We start from the raw sequence: 25,464 nt of genomic DNA, 5'->3' as shown, positions 1-25,464 counted from the left end.
TTGACAATGATGGTTGATGGATGTCATTGTCACGGTCAGAAGAATGGCCGAAATTTCTTTGCATCTTCAAGGAAAAACAAAAAAAGATCACGAAAGCAGTTAAATGATTTTACTCCACGTCAACGTCAAGTTTATTTCAATATATACAGTTTACAAAATTTGTTATATATTTATTTCTCTGCATTATGTTATTTATAAAAATAAATATAACACACATTAAATATATTAATAATTTATTAATTACGAAATTTTTGTCTTTGTTTTATACATTCATAGACAAACCACGCGCGCCATTTACACTTCGCGAACAACGAGCGAACATGAATGAAGTTTCTGCTGACAACAAGCGAACATGGATGGAAATGTCCGCCTCGAAAACATAAATAAATGGCCACCGTTGTTTTCACGTTCTTCATAACCACTAGGTTTTATGTTTATAAAATGGACGCCGATTCCCAAGAACGGCGGAGGTAATAAGTTTCGTCTAATAAGAATGAAAATGACGCTTTCGTGAAGTGCAAAAGTGCAATTAGATTTCGCAAATCAAAACGGGGTCGATGACAGAAAATTTCGCGCCACTGCATTTTCTTGTGTTTCTGTTGTGACCGCGTCGTTTTTCAGTAATGTTATCAACAAACGGACGCTATTTTCAGGGAGTCCAAATTGTCCCAGCGGGAAAAACGGTGGAGCATGAACTCTCAGAGGCTAGAAGAGATTGTGGCGGAGCTGATGAAGCCCATCAGCGACGTCCACCGCAGCTTCGACACGGACCTCAGCGCGGTGAGCCCCACACCCTCCTAGCGTCCCACGGGCCTCGTGCTCGGGACCCTGACCTGACTGATTTCCACTACTTTCCCGCCGAGTTGACTGCACGGCATGTTGCTCAATGAGAACCTATGCCTAGGCATTCACTACCTTATGTATCCGCTTAACTACCTTTACATAAATAAATAATATCAATAAACACATAGAAATTAACTCAACAAACATCAGTAGGAAAATTTTTCTAAATTTAAACAGTCCAGTTTTTAAATATGTTACTATTTTGTAACAATATATTTTTATTCATATGAGTCTTGGTACCTATTTTATAATCATTACATAATTTATCATAACTAGAGAGATAGTTTATAGGTTTTCAAAGTGTATTTCTTGATCTGCTTTACTGTCAACAAGTGCCTTAATAAGTAAGTACTATGCTATGCTGTACGTATTTCCATTGTTATTTTCTGCGATATCTTTGTCACAAAAATAAAATATATTTTTTCCATATGTAAGTAGTTAGAGAGCAATGAACCCAATGATAATTTTCATTAGTTGTGTATAGTTAGCCTGAATTATTTTCTAAATCCTAGGTATGTAGAATTATGAAAAATGGTCATAAATGGATTTTGTATGGATGAATTGACTATCTCTAAAATAGATACCTAATAGACTTTTAGACTAGGTGACTGATAGTTCAGTAAACTTGTAAAAAAAATTCAGTCTGCTCAAAATTTACAAGTGTATATTTCATAGCTAGCAACCTGTCACTATTTGAATCTCAATTCTATCTTTAAGCCAAATAGCTGAACGTGGCCATTCAGTCTTTTCAAGATTGTTGGCTCTGTCTACCCCGCAAGGGATATAGACATGACCATATGTATGTTTGTATGTATGTATATTTCATAGTCCTATAACAGACACAAGCATGGCAGATTAAGTACAAGTCATCCTAATATGTATATATGATACATATTAGTTAGGTGACAACAACACCATATTTTGTTTGTCTAATGACCCGGCAAACCTGCAGCCAGCTGTGCAAATTTTTCCATTAGTACAGTCAAATACAAAAAGACTTAGAAAGAAAACTATTTTATATAATATCGTATAGTTATTTTCAATATTAGGCACTATTTAGATTTGTTGGGAGCTAACATCCTTCAATGCTAACTAATTTTGAGATAAATTAGAAATGAGTCTGTTACTTACTTAAAGATGTAATTTTTAAAAGTGCTGTTTCAAAAACACAGTGTTATTATTCAGTCAAGTGCTTGTTTACTCAGATACGATGGAAATCATAGGTCAATGAACTACTTACCATACTTTTAATTAAAAATGTTATATGACAATTTTCAAGGTCTATTGCCAATGGAAAAATATGCAGAGGAGATAAAGCTACTACTTGTGCACATAGGTATAAGTCAGTAATTAGTCAATACTCTTTTGTTGGAAAGTTTAAATGAAGCAAATCTATGACAGAATATTATTATGATGATTATTTGTTGCTTGGGGCTCTGCTCCCGTAGGAATTTTCAGATTTCATTTCTCAGGATATCAATATCCATAAAGTAGAAAACTTCTAGACCAATTTTGATAATAGTTAGATGAAGAATGATTCAGAATACATACTTTTATTTTGGAAAATTTCCTCAGCCCCTAGTTATAGTCACTTAGATAATGTTTTATTGACCAGCTGCTTTTTTGACAGTTTACATAATTTAAGAGAATAGACTTAAAGTTATTGGAGGAAGGAGTTTTAGTCTGTCTCTCATCTCTGCATGTGGTGCATCCTGGGTTGCACCCACCATAGCAGTGTTTCGGGACTTTTCTCTCTCGACTTGGTCCCGTTTTCGGCGCCCCAGTTTCAGTATGTGTGTTTATATGATCATAATATAATTGTAGCTACTGGAGGAGTACCTGACGGAGGCGGGGCTCCACGCCCTGGAGGCGGACGAGGACGAGGCGCCGCTGGAGCCCGCGCCCGCCGCCGTCAACTTCGCGGAGCTGGCGCTGCTGCTGCAGCACTCCGCCAGCCTGTACGGCCGCAAGGTGGACCTGCTGTACCAGCGCGTGCTGCACGTCAGCGACTCGCTGCTCACCAGCACGCAGTGAGTCGCTGTACCTTACTCTACTGTTTCAGGCATAATCATACTTCATAGCTGAGTTTTTGTTACTCTGTTACAACAATGTTGATGAAAAAAAACAGATGAAACTTGACAGACAAACTTCATAGTAATATTTTGTATATGTATATCGTAACATTAACAACAGAATATCACTTTCCCCAATTCACTGCAAATTTACCTGTATTATTGCATCATAGATTTCTGACAAGCAGTTGAAAGTCGCATACTATGAAGTGATCTGTATCCCAGTATGGTGTTGTGACAGGGAAGTGGCGGGCACTCCAAGCGATGAGCCAGCGACGCCGAGCGGGCGCCGCAAGCGGGGGCCCTCGCAGGGCGCCGCGGGCTTCCAGGGCGTGGAGCTGGCGCGCAGCGCGGCCGCCGCACGGGAGCCCGCGGCGCCGCGCCCGCCGCCCACGCTGCCGCGCATCTACATAGAGCTGGAGCCCAGGACCATGACGGATAATGACGTGCCCTTAACGGATTACGAAGGAGAACCCATTGGATTGCTGTCAGATTTTCATGTCACGTGGAGATTACAGGTGAGGAAACAGTAAATAGTTAAATTACTTTGTGGAATCCTATGGAATCCTATAGGATTCCACAACTGAGTTTAAATAACTACATGAGTAAAGGAAGATCTAGTGACTAGTGGTTTTTGCTTTACTTTTAAAGTTTGATAAAAAATAAAGTCCTCTGGGTTTAGATGTTAAAAACTGGGCAAGTTTAAGGTTCTTTTAACATTCCTGCAAAGGCAACCTCCAAAAATACACTGATGTGGGTGACTCATTTTCATTGACAACTTATGACATTTTTAGGACGGGGTTCTAGTAGACGAGCTGGAAGGCAACGGGTCCTCGTCGGCCGTGTGCCTGCGGCCCATCCCGCTGCTGGAGCTGTCGGCCGCCGTCGCCGCCGCCGCGCCCCCCGACCTGCCGCCGCGCTGCTCCACCCCCACGGGAGGAGGGCCCCCCCTACTCCCCCCACTGCCCCCACTGCCCGGCACGCCGCAACCGATGGACGATACGCTAGACTCCGCGATAGAAATGACCCCGGAAGTGGCGGTCGTCAAAGCCGAAAGGAAGAGGAAATGCGAGGTCAATGTGGATGAAGAAGTGGGGAGGATCAAATTGTTGATTAGTAAAGGTGAGTGTCGTCATCTTTCCTACGATTAAGTATTCTATTTCGGGGAAAAAAACGTGGAGAGGGAATGATCAACGATTTGGCGAATCGCAAGGTGCGAAGGGTGTTGACTGTTGATATCGACCATAGTTAAGTTATAGTTTTGTAACGTCTTTGTCAATATGAAAGAAAAAAAACGAATGCTTTTCAGAGACACCATAAAATATTTGCCAGGATAAAGAAGTATACTGCAAACTTTAAAACAAATGGATATGCATTACATTAAATATAGCATTGCGTGCGGAAGTGTAGGCCATTTCACAACTAAAAATCAAGGCCGAATGTAAGATGTTATCATTAGTTTGCTTGTCTAGCTCTTAATTCTGTGATAACGTCCTAAATTATTATTTTTAGATGATGTGAATATTAATTCCATATGTATGTTTATCAATCCAGCGTTACGTCAGAAACTGTCGATGGTGCAGGAGTTCGGCGTGCCCGAGCCCTGGGTCCGCAGCGTGGTGAGCGCCCGCCACAAGAGGATTCTCAGTATGAGGCACCAACACAAGAAGACCAAGGAAGAGCCTAGAGGTAACTATTTTGTCTTAAACCAACTTTAATGAAGAAGGATTATTCATTTGTCTGTTTTTTGTGTAACTCCCAAGTTGATCAGATCAATATCTGGTAATGGGAACTTGATGAAATCATGAAAAGAGATTGTCCTCAATTAAATTTCATCTTGTCTGTTTCAGGGGTTTCAAAGATTTTGTACTTATTGTCTCTTAGTTTAAACCAGTTGACTGTATACATGCATACATACTCATAGAGACAAGTGACAGGTTGCTTTGCTAGCCCATCGCCTAAAAGAAGAATCTCAAGTTTAAAAACATCATCTTCATTTACAATACCGCGGGAGCCATGTTACAAACGCAATTATTTGTTACAGATTTTCGTGGGTTTGATTGTTCCACTGCGTGTGGTGCGGGCGGTAAGATTTCATATCTACTTAATCATTATTTTCTGTTTAAAAATTTTAAAAAGTTATCATGATACAGAGAAAGTCCAAATTCTGACTTTCCAAAAAAAAATAATTTATATGGGTTCGGGGCAGCTTGCCGTACGACCTCGGTCGCGCCGACTGACTGACCAAAAACAGTGCAGCGTTCAGGAGATAAGCGACTGATCGACAAGAAAATAGATATCTCTTTAAACCCTTCTCTTTTTACCGTCGAGACTGCGTAAAAATCAGTGAATATTAAAGGTTAAAAATCGAATCGTTAGAATTAGTGCCGAAAGCGTTAAGTTGTGTAAAAGCGTTACAGGTCGTACGACCACTAGTCCGTTGGTTGTGGGCATGCTTAACTGTGTAGTTATTTAATTACACACGTTTAATTACGTCGGTACGATCGAGGTAGTATGAAGTTGGCGGTACTCTGCACGTGCCCTTATTTTAAACCGCCTTCGAAAAAGGTGGCTCTCAGTTTGACCTGTATGTATGTTTTCGTTCGCGATTATCCCAAGTTACATTGAAGAGATTTTGATGCGGTTTTTACGAAATTGTTTGTTACACTTTGGAGAAGGTTTTAGAATTTCAACTTTCCAAAACGTAGGATATCGATTAGAGGCGGTTCTCTTTTTTACATACATATGGTCCCGTCTATATCCCTTGCGGGGTAGACAGAGCCAACAGTCCTGAAAAGACTGAATGGCCACGTTCAGCTATTTGGCTTAATGATAGAATTCAGATTTCTCTTTTTTTGGAAGTTATAAGCTATTTTCATTCTTCTGTAATAAGACAATATAATGGCGCGTCTGTCCGGCAGGGTTCCCGGGCTGGAGCGCGGCGGAGCGGCCGCGGCTGACGGCGGAGCCCGACAGCGACGACGACGGCTTCTTCGACCAGTCCTCCTCCGGGGACTCCGACGGCTCGCGCGCCGGCGACCATTCCCACACGCACATACAGGTGTCACAACTTCTAGCGAGCGTGTCGCTTCGCCTCATGCGAGTTCTATATAGTAATAGCTTTTACCCGCAGCTTCGTCAGCGTGAATTTATTATTATTATACACATCTTAGTCTAATTAGCAAATTTTAGCACGCAAATATCGATCTACACAAAAACGCCAAATTTAACACTAAGAAAACAGGTTTTTCACAAATCACACGAGATCTATAGGTTTTATGATGAAGATTACCTATGTCCTTCTCCAGACCCTTAATTCTATGTATGTGATATTTGAAGAAAATTAAGTAGATACCCTGTGAATAGGTAACAAAAAAACTAATAAACTTACTATTGTATTCAAAATATTAGTTGGATTATTATAAACCACGTAAATGATAAAGCCCTATAAGTTTTTTTGCATTAAAATCTTAAAAAAACTCAGAATAATATAGCACAGTGGACTATCAGATCTGTAAAAAAGACGTACAGTCAACTACATGTTAAGTCACACTGCACGGAACTTACCATGGTAATATAAGTCAATTTGGGTAACTTAATATGTTGTTAATTGTGCCATTAGTGTTGATAGAATTTAAGTGCAATATGATAAAGATGACAAGACATGGATTATTGAAACCATTGTAAACAATTTCCAGTGCGAGAGCGAGTCGGACGCGTGGTCGGAGTGGCAGCGCGGCGTGCTGCAGCGGGCGGCGGCGGGCGAGGCGCGCGTGTTCGACGTCAGGGCGCTGGCCGGGCGGCTGCTGGCGCGCCTGCCGCCCGGCGACGGCCGGCCCTTCGCCAGCGTGCTGCGCGCCGAAGCCGCGGCGGAACATGACGTTTCCGGCCTCTTCCTGGCTACTCTGTTCTTGGTGAGCTCCTATATAGCTCAATTGTATAGATATTCTAGAGCTCTGTTTACCCAGATACAGATGTGACTATATATATGTATGTATAAGTTTTATTATAAACTAGCGGACCCGACAGACTTCGTTCTGTCAAAAAGATTTGTAATATGACAGTTTTTTGTTCCTATCTATCAGACCTACATTACTTAGACAACAGTGAACTTTATACATTAGCAATAAAGCTCAAATTGACTGTACGTGTTAGTTAGAAAACGTTTGTATGGGATAAAGAAAAAGACTGTTTTTAAGGTTTTTTTAGGAAATTATTTGGTATTTTTTCGCCGTAAAAACCATCCATGAGCTTCGACGAATATAAAAAAAAAGAATCGGCCAAATTGTCCAGGCGTTCTTGAGTTATGCGCTTACCATCACATTTAGCGATTCATTTTTATATTATAGATGACAAATGACACGAATCTATCAAAATCTTTTGACGAAATCTTCCTACTTTGTCCGCTTTGTACTTTCCACAGTATCCTCAGATTTGAGTCCATTGCTTGCATATAAGTTATGTGAATAAATAAATAATTGAACTAGCCCCAAATTGAGAAAAGTAAGTGATTGTTAATTGACAGGCTAACTCTGGCAACGTGGAAATAATCCAAGGCGCGCCCCTGGAGCTGAGCTCGTTCTCGGTGCGGCTGGTGTCGGGCGCGCGCCGCCAGCTGGAGGCCGCCGCCGCCGCCGCCGAGGCGGACGGCGTCGCGCCCGTACGCAGCACGTGACTGCCTGCTGCAGACAGTGATCCCAGCACCGCATTATACCAACAACTCTAGTCTGGAGACTAGGAATAAGTACATATTTACCGTATAATAGAGCTTAACCCAAGGACAAATGGAATGATCTCTTGAACTTTTGCGGGTGAAATATTTTTATCAAAGTGAACTATCGCAATAGGATGCTAGTGATGTGAAATAGTGAATAAAATCGACCAGGTCGAGCAAAGACTAATATATATAACTAATATATATATAAGTAAAAATTTTAAATCTGAATGTATTTTTGTCGCAAATCAAAGGTTGAGTGCCTATTCAAATTGCATGTATTCTAATATTTTCGGAAGTCTTTGATGGGATACGTCTAATCATAAAGTAACTATAGATTGAACTGATTGTAAGAATCACACACCAAAATGAAATGTTTTTTATAAAAATTACATTGAAATTGAGTGAAATTTGCCTCAAAAAAAAGTTAATTTAATCCATATGCTATACAGATTATACTTTATCACCGAAATTGCAGCTGAAATAAACATTATAAATTATAAAATTTGGTACAAAGGATACAATGGTCTGTTACATAGAAATATAACCAAATTAGAAAGACACTTGATTAGGTATTGAAAAATTCTGCTTCTTTCTAATTGGCCTGATGTGCAAGATTGAAAGTCACAATGTAATTTGAGGTCATTGTCTTGTACAGATATATTTTTGAGTTGAATTTCCTGGTTGGTTATATTTCTGTGGTTTGTCGTTTGTGTAATTTATGTGTACATCTGTACAGAGAGATATATTTAATTAAGAGAGAATATTTAGAAGTTTGACTTCGTTTTAAAAGTCATAATAATAGATATACTTTAGGTATGTTCTGTTTCTACAGTAAGTTTTTCCACAACTGTTTCTGAACTAAGTCTGGAACAACCCGGTCACTTGATAAGAGAATTTAAATACAATAATTTAGTTTCAGGTCAATATCATCTGTTTGTGTGTCTGGTAGCAAAAGATTTCACATTATTGTAATAAAATTTAATAAATATACAAGTCAATTCTCATATTCTATGTATTTAGTTACATAATATTCTGTTTTATATTTTATTGAATTGATGCTTAATCATTTACTAATATGCAAGAACTCTTCCTGAAATTGTATCCAATGTAAATTGGTATGGGCACCTTTATTATGGTTTTTAAGGGCCTCTTTTTTTAAACTACATTAGTAGCAAATTTTTTCCTATTTTGAAGTATTAATATATTATTTTGTGTTTATATTGGATTTAAAACAATTAGTTAATATTTTATAGGTTTAAAGACAAATCGTGTGGTGGTTACAGTACAGAAGTACTAAGTTAATCATGGAAAATATAGTATTTTCATCAATTAGGTAACAAGTAAAATCTTATACCAAAACTAAATTATTTTTATATAAATAAAAATGATTTGTGGAAATGATAAATATGAATCAAGTTTTTGTATGTTAAATAAAATATTTCCTTTAATTATGGCGGGTCCAGTGTGCAATGTTACAATCACAAATTGTACAATAGACCGGCACTCGTCCCAAGCAACATTTAAAATCCGAAAGTAACTTTATATGTTTGTTTGTTCCCTCTTCACGCGCTGTCTACTGTACCGATCTTGAAATTGAAATTTAATATATAAAATTCTCGTGTCACAATGTTCGTTCCCGTACTCCTCCAAAATTGCTCTCATGAAATTTTGTGAGCATATTGAGTAGGTCAGAGAATCGACCAACATCTTTTTTCATACCCCTTAGTGATAAGGGTTGTCCACCCTTAACAGTTTTTTTTGACTAGAAATTATTTAAAAAATATTTATATGGCAAAACAACGTTAACCAGGACAGCTAGTTCTTAAATATAATAAGAATGTGGTGAAGGATATAGCGTAATTTTCATGCCGGTAAAACTAGTTCTCGGGGGATTTCCGAAAAATTTTGTAGGTATTCTTTATTTGTATATATGTGACTTATAATTCACTCGTGTAGGTGACGCTAAATTCGCGCGTGCGAATCTGCGGGTAACAGCTAGTTTACGATGAAATGGCCCTTATCTCATTAAAGAGTACCTATGATTTATTGTATCATTTATATTTTAGTATTTAAGCATCTTTTTACATAATTGTGTATTTTGTAACTTCTACGACACCAGTGAGAATTTCTGACCAAAACTTTGCACGCTAATTAATCTTAAACATATTCCCGAACGTTGACCTCTATCTCCTATCTTTTTCTATCTTTACGGTTGACCGAAAAAATAGAAAAGAAGCAAGATAATCCTTATCAAGGTTCGTGAACGGTAAATTTGTCCGAAGTCTGAAGTTACACATGGTACCAAAGGACCTGAAACGTTCGGTTTAGATAATAAGATGGTTGTTGTAGGTTTAGCAGATTCTTTGGTAAATAGTATAACTCTTAGTGAGAACCTTGTTTTTATACTTTTTCTTCTGGCGTTAGTTCCCTCTCCGGAGAGGAGCTCTCTTGGTAAAAACAATAGAATTAATCTAGAAACAAATTATTTTGTCGTAAGTCATAAACTATTAAGAACCATTTTAACTAACAAATATAATAATCCTACGTTCTTTCTTCTTGGTGCTAAATCAAAATTAAATGTCTTAATTACTAGTACATAAAGTATTAATAATTTACTTGTTACAAATTGATCATGAATTAATATAATTGAATAAAATTGTGTTAACTAAACGTAAAAAAAACATTTCTGACTCATTTCTTGTTATGGATTTGAAATACAAATGTACTATATTTTTATAGATTACACTAATAGCTGATGTGAGAAATATAATATATTGCCCAATTAAGGCCTGGGGTAAAGTTGAAACGGCTTTCAAATTATATTACGGACCCCAGTGACTATTGTTGTCAAATATCATTATATCTGTAAGGTTTTTTAGGTATATCTGAAATGTACCTAAGCCGTCCTTAGATAGTAAGCCTAAGTGTACATATGTAAATTGTATATAAAATCTTTATAATTATTAAACAAATTATGTGTTAAATAAATCTATTGGTTTTTACTGCACTATATTGAGATTGCATTGCACTAAATAGTCCCTTGTTTATTCTTTTGATTTATGGATGTCGTCTTTTTTTGTATTATAGTTCATTCATTTATTCATATGATCACGTCTATATCCCTTATGGAGTAGACAAAACCAGCAGTCTTGATAGACTGATTCTCAATTCTATCAGCGGAACGTGGCCTACGTTCCGCTGATAGAATTGAGATTCAAATAGTGACAGGTTGCTAGCTAATCGCCTAAAAGAAGAACCCCAAGTTTAAAAACCCTATCCCTTGAAAAACAGATGGAGTGGTCTTATTCTTTTTTATATTGGTGCCAAGAATCACTTCTTCCTCCCGGTTGCATCCTCACCACTCTGGAGAGGAGCCGGGGGTATGCTTTTGATCATGAATCATGGATTGGACGACTTTTGCAACCTTTGCAGGGGAACCAAACCGTAATTTGTTCTTAAGTAATGGTTACCACACGGCACTGTTAATATTGACATTTACTTTTAGGTGATTTTTTTACATCATGTTTGGACGATGAAACTAAAATTTCCATCACAGCACAGGTTTTCATAGCCTCCATCACTCCACAACACATGTAGGGGAAATTGACCGATATTGGATCATGGTTTCACATCCATTTATGTCTGAATGTGTGGGTTTCGTCATGTTTTCGCAGACCGTAAGAGCATCAGTTATAGGAATGTGAAAAAAAAATCGATTATGGAAAAAATCGATTAAAAATCGATTTTTTAAAAGTAAAAATCGATTTTTATGAGTGATTTTTTTAAAATTAATAATCGATTAAAAATCGATTTTTATAATTATGCAATAAATGCACTCCGACATTACGTTTTTGTCTTCTGGCTTGGAGCCCGGAACGCCAACTGACAAAGAATACTATCATAGCTCCATAATATTACAATTACGCCATCTGTGCATTCTTTCTGTGCTTTTGCAGTTTAGATGATTCATTTAATTAAAAAAATCTCTAGATGGAGTTAGTTGATGAACAGTATTTTACCGACATTCGGTTGATATGTTATTCATTATTCGTTGCTGAAACTTCATTTTTCAAACTTGATTGGTAAAAACTTTTATTTGTGTTGATTATATAAGAACTTACTGTTTCTGTTTCATGAATATCTTTTTTAATGAATAAATCTATTGATATTATGTATACAGGGTGACATTTAAAACAACTGCATCCTTTTAAACATAGACTATACCATGCTTCTGAGCCGTTTGAGCCTATTTTTATTTAAATTAAACGTCATCTTTTTCACATTTAAAAAACCCTTTAAAACTACGTCACACGCTTTATTAATACTACAAAAAAAAAACTAAACATGTAAATAAATGTCTGAAAAATAAATTATTTTTCTAGTATCAAGATCAAGTCAAGATTCACAGTGCGAAATGGTTACTAACCCTTTACGCTATCTACTGAACTCCGCATGGCCATAGCGTATTGCGACATTCAACCTAAATTCCATTACATTGAGATTAAAATCCTATCAAATTGCACGATAGCAATTATTTTTTTTTTCGTAGTTTATATATTTAATTATGAACCGATATTTTTCTTTTAACGTTTTTAAATATCCTTTAGATGAGTACACTTAACAGTTAAATTTATGCAGTTGAATTTAAAGTCACCTTGTATAGCGTTTATTTTGACATTAATTGAAAAATTAGGAAAAAATCTATTAATATAATAAAATCGATTATTTTCTTAAGAAAAATCGATTATTTATTAATCGATTTTTCATACTTAAAAAATAAATCGATTAGATAAAAATCGATTTTTTGTCAGCAATGTCACATCCCTAATCAGTTATCAATGAAATATTTATAAAAACTCAGAAATAATTGTGGCGACATCTCTACGCCACTCGTCACAACATCCAATCAAAACAACTACTGTCTAGGAATGTGAAAAAAAAATCGATTATGGAAAAAATCGATTAAAACTCGATTTTTTTAAAGTAAAAATCGATTTTTATACGTGATTTTTTTTTAATTAATAATCGATTAAAAATCGATTTTTATAATCATACAATAAATGCACTCCGACATTACGTTTTTGTCTTCTGGCTTGGAGCCCGGAACGTGAACTGCCAAAGAATACCATATCATATCATAGCTCCATAATATTACATTAACGCCATCTGTGCATTCTTTCTGTGCTCTTAAAACAGTTTAGATGATTAATTTAATCAAACATTCTCTAGATGGAATTAGTCGATGAACAGTATTTTACCGACATTCGGTTGATATTTTATTCATTATGCGTTGCTGAAACTTCATTTTTCAAACTTGATTGTTAAAAACTTAAACTTGTGTTGATTATATAAGAACTTACTGTTTCTGTTGTTTATTTTTAATGAATAAATCTGTTGATTTAATGTATATGGCGTTTATTTTGACATAAATTGAAAAATTAGGAAATAATCTATCAATATAATAAAATCGATTATTTTCTTAAGAAAAATCGATTATTTGTTAATCGATTTTTCATACTTGAAAAATAAATCGATTATATAAAAATCGATTTTTTTACAGCAATGTCACATCCCTACTACTGTCAATCATCGCGAAGAAATTGACGCGCTTAACCAATAGCAGCAAAAATTTCATGGATTGGAGCATAAATACAACCTCCGACACAATATCGGTGGAGCCGCGGTTCCCCAGGCATAACACCTAGCCTGGCGGAAGATCTTCCCTTTGGTGGCGGTCGAGCCGAATCATCGCTACCCGATACAAAATCATTAGTAGAAACTTCCTCACCCTGAGCATCATATTTTTTAGATAATTGAGCCCACTAAAAAATATTAACTCAACAAAATCGATTCTATTGAGTTATCGAATGTGAATCATTGTTCGAATCGCAGTTCGTGCGTGTCTGGTGGTCACGTTCGCAAACTAAATAGTACCCTGTCTGAGCTAAATATACTGTCCATACATATAAATAAATATTATACCGTTGTGGTCCGTTCCGTTTCGTCGTCAACTGTCAAATGGTTTGAAGTTTGACATTTGGTTTGACAGAAAAAACGCAAAGCAAAGCAAAAAATCAAATCAAATCGAACAACAATTCTTGCTGTTCTGCCGGTGGATAATTTGATTAGTCATTATTTTTGGTATTTTAGTTGTAGCGTAACGAGTGCGTACTGTTTTTCGATTTCTTTCTAGTGTAAATAACATTTCCTTCGCTGTAAGTAGACAATATTTCAATAAAATGCATTTTATTAAAAGTTCGTATGTTATCATTATTAAATAGGTACTTACATTGTTCAATTAATTTCACAGAGCCGAAGGTGACCTGAAAATGAGCAAATTCCTTTTGTTGTTCTTGGCGGTGAGCGCCACATGCGTGGCGGGATTCTTGCGGTGAGCACTAGGAATTTCACTTTCATATTTTGACGACAAATACGACAATGCATTTGTTTTCATACCACCTACCATGATATAATGAAACTATCGCAAACAAATGGGTAGGTGCATAGGTATGTTTTGAAGGAAAGAGAGAGGAGTTTTGCTCAGGTGTTGGATATCTATAACTAGGCTTAACAAGTTTTTCATCCAAATAAAAAAGTTATGAAAAGAAAAAGGTTGGCTTTGCCAGGAAAGCAGAGTTGACTGAGATGCTGGACTCAGTTGTACATTAATGTAAAAATTAAGAATAGGTATGTACATACATTAATTTGCCCAAAACATTCACAAGAGGACAAATCTTTCTTTCATACATTTAATAATCATAATACACAGAGTGCCGCTGTACCGCATGCAGTCAGTGCGCGGCAAGCTGCACGAGGTGGGCACGGAGCTGCAGTCTGTGCGCATCAAGTACGCTGCCAAGGGCCCTGCCCCAGAGCCCCTCTCCAACTATCTGGACGTAAGCTTTATATTCCTATTCGGCGTGTACCTGCAGTTAGCTTTAGGTGCCCTTTATGCAGATGTAGTATAAGCTTATTAATGCTTGCTGATCTATCTTTTTTAATAATTTAATATTGTAATTGTTGTTCATTAGTTTGTAGATGAGCAGCTGATGTGCATACCAGGCAGTGCTCCTTGTATCAGAGTTGTGGTTTTTCTTGTTATAAAGTTTAATAAATAAATGTAGTCTGCCTGGTAATGGATGGTTTCAATTAATTTGTAAGTTTCCCTTTAAGAAGAAAAATGTCTTATTTTGTTTATTATATATCAGTTGCTATTCCAATAAGTTGCCAATCAGAACAATTGCCAATATATTGCATATTAACTTACACATATTGCACTTAATGAAAAGTGTTGTTCCCAACTTGAAAGTCCAATCCAACTATCTTAAGTTAAATAAAACTACCATTTGATAAGAGGTTGCAAGATAACCTGTGTGTCAGACCTTGTTATCTAAACCAAGTCTGTGTGATGTTTCTCATATACAAACATATGATGTAAATGTGGTAATCAAATAAACAGAATTCGAGAACAAATAGGAAGGTATATGGTGAAAATTTAACATTTTCAAATAACTTTAAAATTGGCCTCTTAGCGACACTATGGCAACTGATATGAAGTAGAACCAATTCTAAACTGGACCAATAACCGCCCGTGAAATCAGCTAGGGCGCGGCTGTTTTATGACGCTGTTACGAAAATGATTGTAACTATAATAATCTCATAAACAATAGAAGAATTGTGAAAAGTGCAGTATTTTCAGAACCAAACTTATCCTGGGGATTCCTGTAAACTAAAGTTATCAAACGATAAGCTTTCATTTACAAATGGATAACTTTGGAAATAAATTTATTTATGAAACCTTGACTTGTTCTTTACAGGGAATCTCAAACTTCCTTCGACTTTTACTGTATTAAAATAAGTTGTTGCAATCAGGCTCAATACTACGGTCCGATCTCCATCGGCAACCCGCCGCAGACCTTCAAGGTGGTGTTCGACACGGGCTCCTCAAACCTGTGGGTGCCCTCTAAGAAATGCCACTACACCAACATAGCTTGCTGTGAGTATTCTTTTCATCAGCCTAATTCCTCGCTTGTTATGGATCAATTACTCTATGAAGATGGTTCTAATTTGAATTCGATTAATTCTATATTTCTACCAACTAGACCAATTAGACTAGAAAATAATCATGTATTTAGTCTTAATAAAAAACCACTCCAGACACAGGTTCCATAGGAAATTTTCATATCTAGGTCGCAAGTGCGAAATCTTATAGGAAGGAAATATTTGTTTAGTATAGGTTTACTGTGTGTATTCTGCCGTATAACTAAAATTCCGTTAATCTGACATCAGGATTTTCACCTTTTTTACCAGTAGAATAAGAAAAAAAAAACTCTTTCGATCTGTATATACGACTTTTTGGTACCTTTAAGTCATAAATAGGCGTTTTTATTGATGAATGGCATCATTTTAAATTTTTACCGCATTTTTGACGTTTTACTTAAAACAAGGATTTGGCAGATAACGGCATTTTAGTTATACCAGAGCAATATTGTAAAGTACACATCATAGTCACATACATTTCTTACACCAGGGAGAAGTTCGGATAATAATATACTTTGGGAGATTCAGCAAAAGAAAATACGTAAATAATAAAAACTAATAATACCTACCTAAACAAGCAATAAAAGTTTAACTTGCACTTAATTTATTTTTATAGTCATAACTTTTTATGGCCTCATTAATTAGTCTTCAATATGTCGTGACTATTTGGTTTGCACTACCAGTATGGCATAAATAATTCTGTAGACTGAACAGAAAAACAAAACAAATACTGGTAAACTGAAAATACATTGTGTTTGTATGATTAACAATGTTCGCCTGAATCGCGTCCGAAACATTTGACCTCGACCTCACCAAAACTAAAATTTACATACATATGAATTACTGTGGTAGGCAGACCATATACTTGATGTCATAAGCGTGACTAAATATAATACTTACGACCTACCGGCAAGATGTTCAATTTTCGTAAATTTGAAAACATATCAATCAACAATATTCACTCTCTCTGAATTAAAAATAAATGAAATTACTCTGAATGAAGAGTGAATGTCGATATTACACTCTTTAGTGATCATTAGGTATTCAAAACGACCTGTCATTTCAAAGGATCTATCCAGCATTATCACACAGAGGTCAGCGGGGCGAAGTCATCGACCTATTGTTAGCGAGGTGACTGCTTCACGACACAAGGCAAAATTGTATTATTTACTTCGCTTACTAGCAACCGGCTCCGGCTACGCACGGGTAGCATTTATACTGGTAGCAGGTAGCACAAAAAAATATCTAACAATGCGAAAAATAATTGTGGAATAATGTAATATTGTACCTATCTATATTGTGGAATAATATCAATTTTCACCATGATCCAATACGGGTTATGTTCCCCTGCAATGGTTGCGGAGTCGCTCATAGTATCATATCACATTCAAATAGGCCTTGCCGGGAATACAGAGCCTTAAAGTGACTGATACTCCACGTTCAGACGTTTGGCTTAATAATAGAACTGAGATTCAAATAGTGACAACTTGCTAGCCCATCGCCTTAAAAAATAATCCCGAATTTATAAGCCTATCCCTCAGTCGTCTTTTACGACATCCATGGAACGAGATAGGAGTGGTCGCTATTATTTTTATCAATTGGTGCCGGGAACCACACGGCGCTTACGTACCTAATAGCCTAAGGAGTATACATATCAGTACCTAATGTAAAAGCCTATCCCTCAGTCCTCTTTTGTGACATCCATGGAACGAGATAGGAGTGGTCGCTATTATTTTTATCAATTGGTGCCGGGAACCACACGGCACTTATCTACGTAATAGCCTACGGAGTATACAAGTCGATAATATAATGTTTGTCCCGCGCAGTGCTGCACAACAAGTATGACAGCAGCAAGTCGTCCTCGTACCGCAAGAACGGCACCGAGTTCGCGATCCACTACGGCTCCGGCAGCCTGTCGGGGTTCCTCTCCAGCGATGACGTCACCGTGAGTACCAGCCCCGCGTGTTCATGAACGTGTGTAGGTAATGTGTAGGCGTGTGTACAGTGACGAGCGGATTCGAAATGTGTACGCTTTTCACCACGACGTGAAAGAGTGGTTACGAGTTCGAGTGAGTAGGTATAAAAGTTCATTCATACATATTATCACGTATATATCCCTTTTGGGGAAGACAGAGCGTGCAGTCTTGAAAGACTGACAGGCCACGTACAGCTGATAAGCTTAATGATAGAGATATAGACAGGTTGCTAGCCCGTCGCCTATCAGAAGAATCACAAGTTTATAACCCTATCCCTTAGTCGCCTTTTACGACTTTTTCCGAGTTGGAGTGGTCACTATTTGAATCTCAATTCTATCATTAAGCCGAACAGCTGAACGTGGCTTTTCAGTCTTCTGATGACTGTTGGCTCTGTATACCCCGCAGGGGATGTGGACGTGATTGTATGTTATGTTTTTGATTCAAAATGAATTCATAACCCTACAATATTACTACTGCAATTAATTATTCTGTAATATAGAATCTCGATTTACAATTAAAAAAAATAAAAATATGTACCACAACTTACTCGAAAATCCGCAAAACATTCAGTTTTTTTTTTGATAAAAGTTTTGTTTATTGACCTTATCATTGACATTTATTCTCGTCACTCAAGTTATAATTTATGCGAACACATTAAATAAACAATGTCGCTTGTACAACATAATTGATATTAAACAAAGGAATGTCTTAACTTGGAATGTGAGTACCTACCATAAAAGAAAATATTTCTTTATCTACAAATATTTTGAGTATTTCCATAAACTTCTCTAAGGATTTACAGTAACGTGAGATGTAGAAAAGTATAACTGGAAGGTAGTATGCGCTCCTTCGTAGCTCACTGTACTTGAAACATTTTATTATTGGAATTTCAATATATTTCCAATATTTGGCATTAAATGCTTTTTATCATTAAGCCATACAGCTGAACGTGGCGGCTTTCGGTATTTTTACTTTAAAATCATTGGTTCTGTCTACCCCGCTTGGGACTGGGATAGACGTGAGTATGTGTGCATCCAACGGATATTTTAAAAGTAAGGAAAAAACTTGATGATATTTATCACAGAGACGCATAAAAAATTCAATCATTTTGCAGCTAGCGAAAGTAATTTATATAAAAAAAATACAGGTATTAAACGCGCACGTAAGGTAGAGGGTGGGTGGCTGCTCTTACGGTGAGGGCAAACATCGTGAGGAAACCTGCACATTCAGTAACTGAATGTGAACCATGATCGATCCAATACGGGTTAGGTTCGCCTTCAAATGTTGCGGAGGTCAGACCGGAGTCGCTTCGTGTAAAAGCCCGACTCGTTCTATCCAAGGACCATTGTCAAAGGCAAACCCCGGGCTCCTCTCCAGAGTGGTGAGGATGCAACCCGGACTAAAGCCAGGAGGAAGAAGAAGCATCGAAAAGACTTTTATATAGTTCGTTAGAAAATTAAACAAAATAGTTACTGATTAACCTTAACTATTTGAATCTCAATCCTATCATTAAACCAAACAGCTGAACGTGGCCTATCAGTCTTTTCAAGACTGTTGGCTCGGTCTACCCCGTAAGGGGTAAAGACGTGATCATATGTATGTATGTATGTTAACCTTAACAATTTTGTATCTTTAAATTTATATGACTGAATGGGCCAGTTCACAATCCGCCTAAAGTCTCTGTCATCGCCGCAGGTGGGCGGCATCACGGTGCGCGGGCAGACATTCGCGGAGGCGCTGTCGGAGCCCGGGCTGGCCTTCGTGGCCGCCAAGTTCGACGGCATCCTCGGCATGGCCTTCAGCAGGTACTCCTCTGACCGCGTCCACTCTCCACCTCACTATATTTCTACTTTGCGACTTCCAACTAGGGATGTAAATCGGTAATTTTACCCTGGTAAAATTCGGTAAAAAACGATATACGACGTAATTTTTGGTATTTTACGGTAAAATACGGTAAAATTTGGTAAAAAATGTTTTAAACGTACTTACGTTGGTAAAACTTTAAAATACAGAATTGTATATATTTGCTTGCTTACTTGTTTACTCTGTTACAGATTTAAATGAAATTTTACGGAGATACAAGCAGTTTTTAATTGAAAATAATAAAATATGTCAAATCTGAGAATGATTAATTCAATAAACATAATAATGATTAATCATAAAAACAAATTTCTTTTTTTATTCTTTATGTTAAGATCAAAAAATCGTTTTTTATAAAAATAAATTATCATTTTATGTTTTATTGTCTGCGTTAGATTTTACGTCTTCATTATATTTATTCTTATTTTTATTATCTATTATTTTAGTATTCAATCATAAAATAAATAAAAAACTTAAAATCTAAGTGGATCAGCTGTTACATCTTCTGCGTCTGATTCTTGGTATTCGGTGTCAAAATCAAACATATCCATTTCAACAGAATTGTCAGTATAAGTATTTGTAGTTGTCACATAATGATTTTTGCAAATTTATGCGCGCGGTGTATTAAACAAATTAAATTCTAAATGTCGTAAGCTTGGAGGTAAAAAAAAATCGCGTCGTAAGTCACTCGTAATTTTACCGTAATATATATAAATTACCGTAAAATACGCGTATTTTACCGATGATTTCGGTAAAATTACGTAATTTTACAACCCTACTTCCAACCCCTCACCACACATACAATTTGTTTTTTTTTTTACTATTTGGTGTTACCTCTGTCTTACCTTCTAAGTCGTGGCGTTGCCTAGGCTCTGTCTACCCCCAATTTTCGGCGTTATATACGGACATAGGGACCCAGGGTTCTTCTCTAGAGAGAAAAGAGATGCCAATGAGATGAGAGAGAAGAGCCTTAATCCTTACTACTACCTCCAACGAAATCTCAGATAATTATTTTTCTTGTCAGTTCTCAACAATGCGTGCTCTATTTAAATCTCAACTCAATCATTAAGCTATACAGCTGAACGTGGCCAGTCCTTTTAAGACTATTGGCTCTGGCTTTCCCGCGAGGGTTATACTGCGGTATATATACTGACTGGTGATTAATTCTGATGATGGTGATGATGACGTGTCCAGCATCTCCGTGGACGGCGTGCCGCCCGTGTTCGACAACATGGTGGCGCAGGGGCTCGTCAAGCCGGTCTTCTCCTTCTACCTCAACAGGTGACACTTCTTATCACTATTACTTTTTAATGGGATATTTTTAAGTGTACATCAAATAACTTATCATATATCAATTATTGTCCAACAATTAATCATTTTTTACATCAATTAAATTATTGTACTGCAACTACATATACTAATTTTTTTATCAAAACTACAAATATAAATAATTGGAAAACATACATCAACAGCGTTTAATAGCATTTAATGTTAAAATCGCAAATTTTTTGATTGTCAATTAAATACCCCACCCCTTTTAAATTTAGAATTGTCGGCCGCAGTGGCGCAGCGGCAGTGCGCTTGTCTGTGATACCGGAAGTCCCGGGTTCGAATCTCGGCCGGGGCATGATGAGAAACAAACTTTCTCTGATTGGCATGGGTTTAGGATGTTTATCTATTAAAGTATTTATTTAAAAATATGGTATCGTTGAGTAGGTATCTCGCAACTCTAGTTTCGAACTTAATTCGAGTCTAACTCAATCAGTGTAATCTGCCCCGTGTATATGTGGGATTACTCTGTAGAATTTAGCAAACAAATATTTTTTTCGGATTTTTAATAAGCTTTACATCTTCCAAACATAAATATCCTCTTGACATTTTACATCATCCTTTTTCTAAAATAAAAGTTGCTAGTGCTAACAAGAACTTAAAATAACAAAAACGACATTCACAACCCAAATATTTACTTTATGGGATGAGATGAAAATACCCCTATGTCCTTCTTATTAAATATTTATTTTATTTCTCCAGACCCTTAATTATATTAACACTCTCTCCATTATTTATTAGAAGAGTCTTACTTATAAATTTCAAGAAGATTTATTCAGTAGATTTCATATGAACGAATTAAGTATTCCTTCATCTATAATAAGAAATGTTTTTTTGTATTTTATTTCCTTACTCTTCATATCCACATCTTCTATCTTTGTATTCACAATATTGATTTAATTCATCTTGTATTGGTTGGAAAACTTTACTGTTAACAATTAAAAAGATAAATTGGCGACTGTCGGCTCTGTCCACCCCATAAGAGTGCCTACCCGCACAGGTGAAGTTACACGCTGTGCTGTGTGGTTCCCGGCACCAATACAAAAAAGAATAGGACCACTCCACCTCTTTCCCATGGATGTCGTAAAAGGCGACTAAGGGATAGGCTTAAAAACTTGGGTTTCTTCTTTCAGGCAATGTGCTAGCAACCTGTCACTATTTGAATCTCAATTCTATCATTAAGCCAAATAGCTGAACGTGGCCATTCAGTCTTTTCAAGACTGTTGGCTCTGTCTACCCCGCAAGGGATATAGACGTGACCATATGTATGTATGTATGTATGTATGAAGTTAGACGCAGCTAACCCATTCCCAGAGACCCGTCGGCGCCGCAGGGCGGCGAGATCATCCTGGGCGGCTCGGACCCGGCGCACTACCGCGGCAACTTCACGTACGTGCCCGTCTCCAGGCCCACCTACTGGCAGTTCGCCGTGGACAAGGTGGCCGCCAACTCTAACGTCTTCTGCGCCGACGTGAGTACCTACGACCTACTCCATCGCCATCATTCTTGATTCTAGCAGCACAAATTCAACATTTTTTTATTGATTATTTTATCGTTTGATAATTGTCATGTCTTTTGGTTTCATAATGTTGGTTGAAGTCAAATTAGTTACTTAAAACAAAGTTTACTGCCGCTTCCAAAGCGTCAGTGCAGAAGAAGCGGTAACAAAATGGAGTGCAGCATTTTCCTCAATAACGTCAACTTCACAACTATCCAAACTTAGAATAGAAATGTGGACGATAGAATATATTGTTCAGATTAATTTATATTTTTCGGACACAGCTACCTTCCCCACTATTATACATATATCATATGGTTTAGTCCACTTAAGTCGCCTAAGTGATCGAATTCCACATTTTTATATTACCTAATGACAAATCACTTGGGTGATCAAAATCAACGAGATTTGATTCCACATTTTTTGTATCTGATGGCTCCTCTGGAAGATGGAAATCCTTTGAAAATGAGGCGTCCGTCATATTATAAGAGGCACGTTGGTCGGCAGGGCTGCCAGGCCATCGCGGACACGGGCACGTCGCTGGTGGGCGGCCCGAGCGCGGAGATCGCGGCGCTCAACAAGGCCATCGGCGCCACCCCCATCGCCTTCGGCCAGTACGCGGTGGACTGTACCCTCATCCCCCGCCTGCCGCAGGTCTCCTTCACCATCGGCGGCAAGGTGTTCACTCTGGACGGCAAGGACTATGTGCTCAGGGTGAGTTACAGTTTCACCATCAGTAGTATACATACATACATACATATGGTCACGTCTATATCCCTTGCGGGGTAGACAGAGCCTGAATGGCCACGTTCAGCTATTTGGCTTAATGATAGAATTGAGATTTCAATAGTGGCAGGTTGCTAGCCCATCGCCTAAAAAAGAATCCCAAGTTTGTTAGCCTATCCCTTAGTCGCCTTTTACGACATCCACGGGAAAGAGATGGAGTGGTCCTATTCTTTTTTGTATTGGTGCCGGGAACCACACGGCACATCAATAGTATCAATATATACATACATAAAATCATGCCTTTTTCCCGGAGGGATTGGCAGAGACTACATTTTTCCACTTGCCACGATCTCTGCACACTTCCTTCGCTTCATCCACATTAATAACTCTCTTCATGCAAGCTCAACGGTTTCGGGTACTCTTGACCTGACCCTTTGCCAGGGCGCCCTTAATTTGATCAAGATACGTTCGTCTAGGTCTTCCCACTCCGACCTTTCCCTCCACACTCTCCTTGTATATCTGCTTAGTCAACCTGCTTTCATCTTCTCCACATGACCGAACCATCTTAACATACCCTTTTCTATTCCTGTAACTACATCTTCTTTCACATCACAACATTCCTCCTTAACGTTCTCATTTCCACTGCATTTATCTGCTTTCGTGCTTCTTTTGCCACTTTTCTTTTGACCAACAGTATTTAGTATCGATATTAAATATGATTTCCAAGGAAGACAATTCGGAAATCCAAATTTTGGCAATACGAGATTGAGTGAAAATTAACTGGAGTAGCTTCATTATGTAGGTATTGTTCCGTCATTGGCGACAGTTACTTTACTATATAGGGGGAATAGTTTCACACTAAACGGCAAGGACAACATCGTCAGAATGGGTAACTACAGTGACAGGTTGCTAACTCCACGCCTGAAAGGAAAATCCAAAGTTTACAAGCCTATCCCTTAGTCGCGTTTACGACATCCCGTATATATACCCAGGTGTCGCAGTTCGGCAAGACGGTGTGCCTGTCCGGGTTCATGGGGCTGGACATCCCGCCGCCCAACGGCCCGCTGTGGATCCTGGGCGACGTGTTCATCGGCAAGTACTACACGGAGTTCGACGTGAGCAACCGGCGGCTCGGGTTCGCCACAGCCGCCTAGAGCCATTGTCATGTTGAAGAGTCTAGAACGTGAGCGATTTGCTTGTGAACGTTGTAATTTTTTGATGTGAAGTTTGAGGAATTTTCGTTTGTAATTTTTACTCCTTTTCTGTTGAAGTTAGAGTGAGGTTGTGAAGTATATTCAGTGTTGTTGGATAAATAAATAATACAAAGTTTACTACAACAATAGTTTACATTATAATATTATATTTAGTAGATTTAAATGAGCTAAAGTAAAGATAACTTTGTATATTTGTGGTAATCATTTCACAACAAAGGATTTAAAAATCAAGAAAGAATGCTGTTCCGTCTCTGAGCCTAACTGCAGAGCGTTAGCAGATCAACTATTAATTGGACTTCCAATGCATAAACTCAAATGAAGACTTCCAGTTTTTCCGAAACTGTCGGCTCTGTCTGGTCTGCATTGGTGGTAGTAAGGCGTAAGCAAATCGCTCACGAATTGACTAAAAACAATATCCTACTTTAAAGCTGTGAGTTTTTAGCATATAGCAAAAAAGAAACTGTTAACTTAGCTGTAGAAAACATTCAGGAAATTTGATTTTTTTCTAGAAAAGTCATTTTAGTTTTGTAGTTCTTTTTATTTTTTTTGTATATTGGAGAATTTAAACAGATTTGAAATCTTATGATAAAAAATTACACTAGTAGACTTAGTCGCGTCGCTAGAACGTGTTTTATTAAGTTGTTTTTTTATGGATAGTTCATCTCATTATTTTGGCATTGTTATTAAAACCAAAGAGAAAAGGCTTATGGTCAGAATGATAGGAGGCTTTAGCATATTTTTTTACGCATTGTAATAGAGTTCTCATGAATGTAGCCCATGACAATATTAGCTTATCTCTACAATAACTTTATTAAGGTGTCAATAAGTAATCTCTACAACAAGCTTAACTTTTCGGTTGTCGCGTATCAATTTTCTCGATAAAATAAATTTATTTCTTTCTGATATACGTCTTTTATTTATTCTTTTATGACTTTGCTGCTAGATTTGGATATACTTACGTCTTGAACTTTGAACGGGCCAAGGGAGACCCTTGTGGTCCATTCATATGACCATCTCGTGCTCCAAACCCGTGGGTCAGTCTCTATAAATAAAACCACCAGATATTCCGTTCAAGGCCAGTCTTGTCGTTGTCTCAGTCAATAGTATTTTTTTTACTAATTTGTCTGTCAGTTTTGTCTTAACATCATGTCAATGAGTCCTCCTGTCCATGGAGGTTGAACGTTAGCAA

General features: G+C 37.4%; 2 protein-coding genes across 2 annotated transcripts; both read left to right on the top strand.

Moving 5' to 3' along the window:
• Window positions 1-249: 249 nt before the first annotated feature.
• Window positions 250-10,616, top strand: LOC106134089 (condensin-2 complex subunit H2). The gene is made up of 10 exons (XM_060945638.1): window positions 250-470; window positions 654-780; window positions 2,668-2,876; window positions 3,157-3,433; window positions 3,710-4,037; window positions 4,470-4,604; window positions 4,960-5,001; window positions 5,837-5,976; window positions 6,614-6,829; window positions 7,441-10,616. Exons 1-10 carry the CDS (start codon window positions 388-390, stop codon window positions 7,588-7,590), a joined length of 1,707 nt encoding a protein of 568 aa, XP_060801621.1. The 5' UTR covers window positions 250-387; the 3' UTR covers window positions 7,591-10,616.
• Window positions 10,617-13,689: 3,073 nt separating this feature from the next.
• Window positions 13,690-24,285, top strand: LOC106134106 (lysosomal aspartic protease). Its single transcript, XM_013334074.2, has 10 exons — window positions 13,690-13,847; window positions 13,943-14,023; window positions 14,402-14,528; window positions 15,505-15,628; window positions 17,499-17,617; window positions 19,344-19,453; window positions 20,703-20,789; window positions 22,152-22,308; window positions 22,843-23,049; window positions 24,054-24,285. Exons 2-10 carry the CDS (start codon window positions 13,962-13,964, stop codon window positions 24,213-24,215), a joined length of 1,155 nt encoding a protein of 384 aa, XP_013189528.2. The 5' UTR covers window positions 13,690-13,847; window positions 13,943-13,961; the 3' UTR covers window positions 24,216-24,285.
• Window positions 24,286-25,464: the final 1,179 nt, after the last annotated feature.

This window comes from Amyelois transitella, chromosome 8 (genome assembly GCF_032362555.1).
Source record: "Amyelois transitella isolate CPQ chromosome 8, ilAmyTran1.1, whole genome shotgun sequence".
In the NCBI taxonomy this organism is placed as follows: Eukaryota; Metazoa; Arthropoda; class Insecta; order Lepidoptera; family Pyralidae; genus Amyelois; species Amyelois transitella.
This window is presented reverse-complemented; position numbering and strand designations above follow the sequence as displayed.